General features: G+C 44.0%; 1 protein-coding gene across 1 annotated transcript in view; it reads right to left on the bottom strand.

The window, feature by feature from the left end:
* Positions 1-253: 253 nt before the first annotated feature.
* Positions 254-10085, bottom strand: part of TAPT1 (transmembrane anterior posterior transformation 1) — a 31739-nt gene continuing 21907 nt past the window's right edge. The window contains exons 10-14 of the mRNA XM_072126046.1: positions 9108-9167; positions 8684-8752; positions 8171-8247; positions 6313-6473; positions 254-4661 (exon numbers count right to left, since the gene is read on the bottom strand). Coding sequence (XP_071982147.1) covers positions 4435-4661; positions 6313-6473; positions 8171-8247; positions 8684-8752; positions 9108-9167 — 594 coding nt within the window. The 3' untranslated portion in view covers positions 254-4434. The remainder of the gene's footprint in view (positions 4662-6312; positions 6474-8170; positions 8248-8683; positions 8753-9107; positions 9168-10085) is intronic.

The following is a 10085-nucleotide window of genomic DNA, read 5'->3' as shown; positions in this document are numbered from 1 at the left end:
AAAAAAAAAAGCTGATTTCATGGTGTTGAGTGATCAGCTGTGATCATGGGTATTCGCACAGCCCACGTTTCATTACCCCGCAGTGCCCCCACAGGTGAAATGAAGCATTACATGGAGCCTATTGAAATTGTCTATAACTTTAACGGCAGATCCTCCAAAGAGCCCCCTCCCCCACATTTCAGACCACCACCTGCACCGGTAGCATGCTTCTATAATAAATCCCCAGAGATGAAAATGACAATTCTCACAGAGATTATAAAAGATTACAAAATTTATTTTTGCAGAGTTTTACAAGGTGCACTTATAAAACTTGTACACAATATGATTTCCAACAGAAGAAAAAAAAATAAAATTTCCTTTCCTTCATAAATAAGCAGAATATCACCTCCGAGCACTCTGGACAAAATCAATTCACGGGAGGGGGAGGGGGGTGGGTTCTACGTTTATTTGCACTTCCTGATTTCGCCTGCACCAATCGTATGTTTTTTATTGTTTTGTTTTGATAATTAAGCCGATTTTTTCAGATTATTTAAACAGATAAAATCCCGGTCTCATATGATTCTCCATTGTTGAGGGGTGCTTATATTAGCACGATTATGCTGCGAGCATAACACTCTTCTATAAGAGAACTACACATAACCCAACACTTCTTCGGGTAAAAAAAACAACTCAGTTTCATTGAGTTAAAGCACTAAATATTCTTGAATTTCTATCAAAAAGTCCATCACACACAGCTGATTCGGATGTACGGCTTATGCCATGTAAGAAGTCATGGAAGCAAGCAGTGCTACAAGCTCCTCATGACAACACTTCCTGCCGTTTGCTCCGGTTTTGTTCTGTCTTAAAAGGGCTTTCTAGGAAACGTATACTGAAGATTGATATTTATATCAGCTCGATGGGGGTCCCCACTGATCAGCTGTTTACGGCATTGGAATCAACAGACTGGAGACAGAAGTCCAGCTTCCTCCTCTATTTAGTGAGCTTATTCATCTGAATTGCAGTAACACAGTTTGGCCACTACACAAAGAATGGAGCTGTATTTCGGCTGCTTTCTCCATGTTCAGACACCCAAAGTCCAACCCAGATGATCTAACCTATGGTTAGGTCATCAATATCATAAAGTTGGAAACCCCCTTTGGGGAAATTGTGTAGGTTCAGATGACCTTTACACCTCTGGAGCATGGCAGTGTGGTCTGTGATGTGGGTATAATGACCCTGCCAGGGTACAGAACAGAGAAGGTGTTGTCATGGAAGAACCAACACAGGAAAACAGCGCCAATCTTCTGCACAGGTCTCGGCTGGCATTACAGTTCAGCATTATACAATTAAATTGAGCCAAGTTGCAATATCAAAACACAATTCAGGGGCAGGGGCGGCGCTGTCTCCAAATATTAACTTTATATTGAAAACACATTCACTGATATTTAATTGTTTACCAGGCAGATGTAATATAGAATACAATTTGGATAACTCCGATGACTCCACTTGCCCCCTACACGAGCAAGGTGCAACCCATTTATCAACTCCACCTCCAACCTGCTAATGCCATAAACTTCTCCAATATCAGAGAACCCATCAATACAACTTACTGAAGCCAATACATGTGATTCTACGCATTTCATTGTGTTCAGGTTACAACTTCCTCGATCGCTGAGGATCAAGGATAAAAGGTACCGGTAAATGCATAGATTTAAAAAGAGCTAATGTCAGCCACCAGTAGAGGGAGCTACCTACACAAGTGTAGACAGTATGCAGTATACTCATCAGCTCCCTCTGGTGGCAGAGATTGTCAGCCAGGGATCTAGCTTTGCTCCATCAGCCACATCTCTAGGGGTATTTAATATCCATGTGGAGAACAGGTTTCATTGACTTTACAAGAGTCGGACTTGATTGGGTGACAAACTGAATCATATGTATATCCAAAGGGTTTCTGTATTCGATTTCTAGAAAAATACTTTGGGTCTGACAGGTCTGGGGTCTAAAAGATCTAGACCATCCCCCCCCCCCCCCCCAAACGAGGCTGAATTACTGCAGAACGACTATGGAGAGAGTCTGACCTCCATGTAATCAAGTCTGTACTTTACCATCACTGTCGGTGGCCCACTGTGGTCCGTCATTCATAAAATGTCTCGTCAACGGGGCTCCCTGCACTTGGGACCACAGCAATTAGTCAACGTCATGGGTTGTTAGTTGGAAGACCCCTCTAATTACTGCAAAACACTATGTACCAAATCATTTGCATTACCAACCAAGACCATGCAGAGCGCCCCCTACTGTAATATCCTATTGGGCGCATTTCCAATTGCAAACCATTTGACCGCGACCAGGAATGATCAATTTACCTTAAAGACCAATCTGAATTCTGGGCTAGCGGTCTGTAGAAACAGCGCCACTCCTGCCCATGGGCTGTGCCTGAAGCTCAAATGACTAATAAGATGCAATACCAGACACAGCCTGTAGACAAGAGTTGCGCCATTTCCTACAGAGAAAATAACAATCAGTTTTAGACAACGTCAATGTCTTTATATACCCCAATGCCGATCCTATGGACAGTGAGTTCTTCTGAAGGATTGGGACAGGAGAGAGTATGGCACATACAGATGAGCGAGTAATCCACTGTGTCATAACCACAGAATCCACAGCTGTATACTCATGTATACTCACACACGGGTCACATGGGAAGCCCTACAACATACGGACCTATAAATAGGATATTAAGGACCAGCCGGGACAGCGACTCCCAACACCATTTTCTATATGGAGGGGGCACATGACTACACTCCCCTCACAGAGCCCTTCAGACTCATTAGCATCATTTTAAAAGTTGATTTTAGAAGGGAGATGGCAACGGATAACAAATATAAGATTATCAGTGTCCCTGTGTTTGGTTCTATGAGTGAGTATCCCTGGTTTACCACAACGGATTTTGATGGTAGATTTGCCCTAAAAATAAAGTCCAACGTTACAACCGATTCTCCAAGGAAAATGTTAACTGAAGAAACTTTACAAAACTACTTGTAATTTTGTGTCTAGAACTCCTAGTCAAATCCAGGGGTCTCTCTGGTAACAGACTACAAATAAACTCTGCGTAGTCTGACTCCTCCTCCAAGACTTGTACTTAACATCCATTTCCAAACCTGAAACCTGACTACTTCGGTCTATTTGTAGTCTGTTACCATGGATGCATGGGTCTCTGCACAGGAGAGTTTTGGAAAGTTGCTTCACTTCTATGTGCATTTTTAAAAGGGTATCTACCACCAAAATGAAGGACTGTATGCAAATGAGCCTGAAGGGCTCCAGGCTCCATAGGTGTTAATAAAGACTGGAGCTCCTCAGGCTCATCTGCATATAGTCTTTCATCCTGGTGGTAGATGTTCTTTAAAAACACTAAAGTAAGATGGACCTCTGATGTAACCCTGTCTTCTGAAATCATACGTGATCAATACATAGTATGAGGAAATTGCCAATTCAGCACTATTAATGGAAATAAAGTGTCTCCTTTAAACCTCAACTTCTACACGGCCGCCACATGTCCCAGCGACCGGACGACTTATTAACCCTTTATTGCATGTAAATTCAGTGCACTGATCCCCGCTGCTCCACCTCCGTGGGTTAACATTTTGCAGCCCTTTGTCCGCAGTGGGATTCACCTTAGCAACGTTATGCACAGAGCGTTGCCACGGTCATCTGTTTTGCACTTCAGATGGCGAGTAACGGTTTGCATGCAGCACGATACAGGACAATCATAGCGAACAGGGCACCATTCACTTACCTGGCGTATGAAAAGGAAAAATAAAAACGTAAAGAAAATAAATGGAAGAGTCACGTGACCACCTCCCTTTCCATCACAGCTTGTCGGCGCCCCCTTTAGGCCGCCTACGAGAGATGCATCTCGGCGAGTGAGATTTGTTGTTGGCTAGTACCTGTTAAAATACATTATTTTTCTTTCTTTTTTTTGTTTTTTTTTCTTTCTTTTTACACTCTGGAAAATAACTATTTATACCTATGTACAAAAAAAAAAAGAACGCTTCCATGTTAAGGCTTCTAAACATTATGGACGTACACGTAGGCAGGTCTGAGGATCTAAGTGACCTTATGACACAGAGGTGAAGGAATTTGTCTCCACCTGCGATTTTCCTTGGTTTCTGTTTATACGAAAAATTTTAAGGCATCTGATCTTGGCCTCGAGGAACGAACCTGTATTACGATAAGTGGCAACGACCGATGAGGATGTCCGACTAAATGCCAGGATCACGTACAAAGCTCAGCTCTGCAAAGCAAGAGTCCTCCCGAAATCTAGTCTGTAGTAACAATCCGTGTCACCTCCTTGATCCAGGCCGGGGGGGGGGGGGGGGGGCAGTGATGGGGATAGACTTTGCCTGTGGAAATAATTTAAAGGAAAATAAATATTTAAGTGCCGAGTTCCCTCCTCTTCTAGTCAATTCTGTTGCCACAGATGGTGAAGCGGTCAATCTCCAGCAGATCCTTGTTAGCCGATCGGGGTTGGAGATCGGGGTTGTCCTGTGTAATGTCCTTCTCCTCTCCGTCTGGGGTGGTCAGGAACTGGTCGGAGGTGCTCTGTACAAGGAGCGGAGCTGTGGAGTTCTGGCGGGTGGGCTGGCTGGTGACTGAAGCGCTGACGTGGTCATCTGTAGTAGATCCTGGGATTAGGAGACAGTGGTGTTACTTCATGCTATTCCTTGTCTACTTTAGATGCTACGACGATGTTAAAGTGTAACTGCAACATTTATCTTTAGTTTTTCTATAGCTGCAAACTAACTTTTTTTTTACAATATACATTCATTACCTGCTAATGCTCTGCTGGCTGCCTCAGCGCCTCTCCCTTCAGCAGTGAAGCAAGGGATGAAGGCTACAAACTCCAGGGTGAGCAGGTGGTGAAGGGGTGGCGCTATGCAGTGTGCTTGTTCCTGTCTCTGTTCAGTAATTTACCAGAAACAGCTCCCTTATGTCTTCTCTGTCCTGTCTACAGTCTTCCCTCACACAACAGATGCTCAGTTTAAAAAAAAAAAAAAATCTAGTTTGCACAAGAAATTATCCCGGAGGCTGCTCTACACACAACCCCAATCTCTCTAGGGTTTGGGAAGTCTACAGTTGGGTCAGTGAGAAGAAGGGAGGGTCAGCACAGTAATCTGATTAAAAGGATGAAGACTTTTTACTTCTGTGTGTACTGTGTCTCCTCCATCCTCCTGCATGTCAACTGCTGCTTTTTTATAGTTCTAGGTACTCCCTCTCCCCCATGGTCCGGGGAAGAGGTGAGAGCATCTACTTACACATCCATCTTAGTTGGTAGGGTGTATTGCATCATAAAGATGTATTAGATTATAGGTCTATCTATATCAATCTCTCTCCTATCTATATGTGTGTGTAATCTGTGAGTATAGGTCACTGTAATGCAGGTTAGTATGGATGTAAGGATGTAAAACTAATATTTAATTAGTCTGTCAGATTGGGGTCACGTTACACCATTAAGGCCAAATGCACATGACTATGTGCAAAAACGGGCCACAATCCGCTGCTCATCCCCTAACTGCATAGGAATCGGAGACTCCATTCTGCAAAAATGGGCAGCAACAAGATCTACTTGCGTTGCAGCGGCACGGCTCAGTCATGGTGCGTGGTTTGCTCACCGCACTGTACACAACAGACCTCTCTGGTCCGCTCACGGCCACCATATAGGATTGTGTGCATGAGGCCTTACGCTGAAGAGAGGCTTCAGCTTGAGAATCTGTGTCATGATTGGCTTGGCTGCTTGTGCTATAGCACGAGAAAGCACTAAAGTGAGGGAAACTTATCTGGTCTCTGATGTCCCAACAAGGAAGTGCCTGCCCACTTCAGGAGGCTAAAGATAATTATATATATCAGGCTAGATCTCAGGCTAGGAAGAAGCCAGCAGCATGATGGACGTATTCTTAGAATTGTCATCAAAGGCTTTCTCCAGGTAACTGCAGAGTTTTGCCTTAATTCCAATACAGTATAAGGCTCTGTTCACACTCATGCTCAGCATATGCAATGCCAAGTGTCTGCCATTGAGTCCATAGCCCCCCCCCATGTCTAATCCTGAATGATTGCTAAAGTATACATGGATGAAATATACCTCTGTCTGCAGTATACAGCAGGGAACACTCCCAGTGTATACAGAGGCATATAACAAGATGTGGGACAAAGACTTCAGACATAGCTGGGTTACTAAAATGCAGCAGTTGCCATGTAAATGACTGTACGCCATAGTGTCTCCATGCCAAGTGTTAAAGGGATTTATCAATCATCTCGACCATCGCATCCATCACCCACCTTGATTTGCTTTGCTTTTGCTGGAGGCTTTCTTCGGCGTTTTCCCTGGAGTACTCGTAGGCGGTGGCTGAAACAACTTCTCCTCCATCTTAGCATCTTTGACGTACTGACAAGACTTCCCAAGCAGAATAATGCTGTTCAGTACTTTCAGTGTTATCAGCCTGGAAGCGGAAAAATGCATGAATAGCAATTGCAGATAACACAACTATTGGAATATCTTTGGTAATGATCTACAAGGTGGTCTGGGATCTTCAGACTGTTCTCCACTTTATATGCCCTGGCATTCAGCTGTAGCTCTGCGGGCACCACCCATAATTGTTTTATGGATCGCCATAAAATTACATTTATAATCTTATAATCTTGTATCTAGGGATATGTATAGCGAGTCAGATTGGGCGTGGCCTCCTTGGGATGAATCCAGTAGCACCTCCCTATGCCTCCTCAGCATTCAGCAAGTACTGTCTTGTGACCAGGATGACATCGTCTAAGGTCACATGAAATCAAAGCACGAATCTCATGAAGGATGGAGTGGAGTAGAAGTCCCTGGAGGCCTGCTGTGATTTCATGTAATCAGATGTATGCATGGTGTACAGTTTGCTAATGTTACGGGGCTAAAGCACCTTAGATAATGTCATCCTGGTCACCTGAAATTACTAGCTGAATGCTGAGAAGCCACGTGAAGGAGCTGTTGGATTCTGTGGATTCAGCTCAAGGGGGCCACAATTATAAATTTTGTTTTATGGGGATCCAAGGGAAACAATTGTTAGCTAAAAGAAGCGTATCGGTTCGGTTCCCATAGAGCCCTATTAACGGCCACTAGTTGTATTTGTGAAAAAAGTGATGTAAGGTTCCCTTTAAAAACTAAAACCAACCTGCCACTTCCTGCTCTGCAGAGATCACTGTTCAGTCTGTGCTTTGTGAAATAGGGGCAGGGTCAGTTGTCTTCTTATTACTATTTCAGAGCTTATTAATATGCAAGATAACATCTTCATATAAAGCTGGAGGCAGGTATCACAGCAATCCATCTTGATGATCGGTGTTGAGTGCAGCTCCGGCTCCCTCCTCCCCCTCAGACTATGCCCACAACATAGAAGTCAGTTTTCCTCTATTCAGATTGAATGCTAGCATTACACTGTTATGATGAAAGTACATCAGCCTGGAGGTGTATAATAACCATTCCTATCACTTCTCAGCCCTCCTTGTGTGTGTGCGCCCCGGTGGTACTACCCCAGCAGACGTCTGGCTGCACGCTCTATCCTCCCGCATTATATCACGTGTCAGATCCTCAGGCCTGTGGCATCACTAAGGTGGATGAGGAAAGCGCTGTCTAATATTCTATGTTCATCTCTAGAAATCTGCAGCTGCCGGACCCCCCTGCTGTGATAAGCTGATGAATTAACACATTCCTGGATTCTCCACTACAAAGAAGAAGATTTTACTTCCAGCGACAGTCACCCGCGGGGTCGGGCAAAAAAACCAAACACAGATTTGATGGCAGATGTAATGACTGCTGAAGACACAGTGTTACTTCTCCTTGTAGACGCTTAGAACGCCATTGTCGGTGACAGCGGGATTATGGACGTCTCTAATGGGTCAATATGGAATCATTGTATTTCTGGAGTATGCGCAATTCTGTTTACAGTTCAGCGCTGAGGGGAAGCAGGGACTTTCATCATATATATCACCGATGCTTGGATTCACATTCCCAGAGCAGCGTTCAGTCTGAAATCCAGTCACCACATAGTTGGGGATTCACAGACTCAGCACAATCTGGTTTTTTTTTGGGCTAAGCTGATGAATCAAAACAACAGAGAACACGGCTCAGAGCAAAACTTTAGGGGGGGAAAAAAAAACGTACCCAAAGTAGAAGAGCACGACACAGGAGTAGGCCAAGACCCCCTGGACTTTTACTGAACTGGTCACCACTCTGATCAGCTGTAAGGAGAACACAAGGGGTTAAACGCTGTCCCCATAATCTGTGTAGGGTAAAAGCGAACAGAAAAGCACTAAAAATGATCATATATGGAGCACTGCACACTAGATTTCTCCACAAATGTGATAATGGAAGATTGAGATGGCCCTAAAGAGATCAGAAGACAGAACATAGTCACAGTATATAAATGTTCATAGCCATAAATTATCAGGAAGGGGGGGGCATAAACTAAATAATTTACATCGATCATAAAAGTAATTGATTAGGAAAGGAACAACTGTATGTTCCCTCCCCATGTGGGGCCTGTGATCCCTCTGCTCACTACATTGCCAGCAGTGATACCCGGGCATGAGCCTGGCAGTGCCCCATCCACTCATTATCTCCCTCTAGAGATAAATACAACCAATGTTAATGACATTAATGAACATTTACACTTACAAGCACGGCAAGCGGGAGAGGAATGAATCCCATCCGCCGCGACACAGAGTCGCTGTAGTCAGTGTAAGCCTGGAACAAAAGAAAGATGGTGAAACCTCAATGTGTACAAGAGACTCATTAATTGGGGTAATAACATCTAATAAAGTACTCGCCTATCACCAGAGTATGCCATCACCTTACACTCACTGGCACTCTGACTTCAAAAGTTACCACAGCAATGGTCTAGTGATCCCCCCCAAACATCAGCATTAGTATAGAGACCCCCTGCCCCCAAACATCAGGATGCTGCAAGTCCAACTGAATGGACCAGTACAAGACCCCTTTATTCTCAGGGCTGGTGGAGGTCTCAGCTTGGACCCCCATACTGTAATGGCAGGTCAGAACGATTTCCCACCACAAGATTGGAGGCTTTTTCAGTACGTACATTTTTTTGTCGGCTGCTCACGAGTTCAAAGGCAAGACTGGCTCTGTATTCACTGTACACCTTCCAGGGAGAGACAACATACAGCAATATTATACAATTAGCGAGAGACTAGATATAGAGATCATCATAGAAATATATCATATTACTTCACATTCCCAGTAACTGTCCCTTCTATTGGTGCCGCTATGCTGGCCCTGTATATATCATTGCAGGCTAGATACGAGTTGCTCTGCTTTGTGCAATTGGCCTTAAAGGGATATTTTGCAATGACAATGTTAAAGGGAACCTGACACCACACTTCTCACAAATACAGCTAGTGGCAGGTTCCTATAGACCCTTAGTAACCATCTGTGACCCTTCTTTTAGCTAAAAATGGTTCCCCTCAGATGCCCACTTGCCAATCTATGCATCTTTAGAGCAAGTCAAGGCCTAACGGGTAACATCACAGGTCTTTTAGCCTCTTAACATTAGCAAACACACATCTGACCATGTAAAAAAAAAAAAATCACAGAATGCCTGCAAGGATTTCTACTCCTCTCCACGCAGGCTGCTGTGATTTCATGAGATATGTGCTTGGTGTACCGTATTCTAATGTTAGAAGGCTAAAGGACCTGCGATGATGTCACCCTGGTCACATGACTGCTGCATGCAGAGATGGCAAGGGGAGGAGCTGATGGATTCAGCTTCAGGAGCCACGTCTACCTCGACTCGCTATAGTAATGCTTAGACACAAGGTAAAATTAGAAAGTTGAATATATGGGAATCTGAGGGGAACAATTTTTAGCTAAAAGAAGGCTGTCAGTTAGTTACTAGGGCTCTATGGGAACCTGCCACTAGCTGTATTTGTGAATGTGGTGACAGGTCCCCTTTAAAGAAATTGTCCAGATTTTGCAGATAATTGAGGTTTGTGTAATGAAGTTCTATACAATTTTCCAATATACTTTCACACAGGTGCACGGCTCGTTATATCCCTGGTCA

The sequence above is a fragment of the Engystomops pustulosus genome, chromosome 1, assembly GCF_040894005.1.
Source record: "Engystomops pustulosus chromosome 1, aEngPut4.maternal, whole genome shotgun sequence".
Taxonomy (NCBI): domain Eukaryota; kingdom Metazoa; phylum Chordata; class Amphibia; order Anura; family Leptodactylidae; genus Engystomops; species Engystomops pustulosus.
Note: the sequence above shows the minus strand (reverse complement) of the source record. Positions and strands in the feature narration are given on the sequence as shown.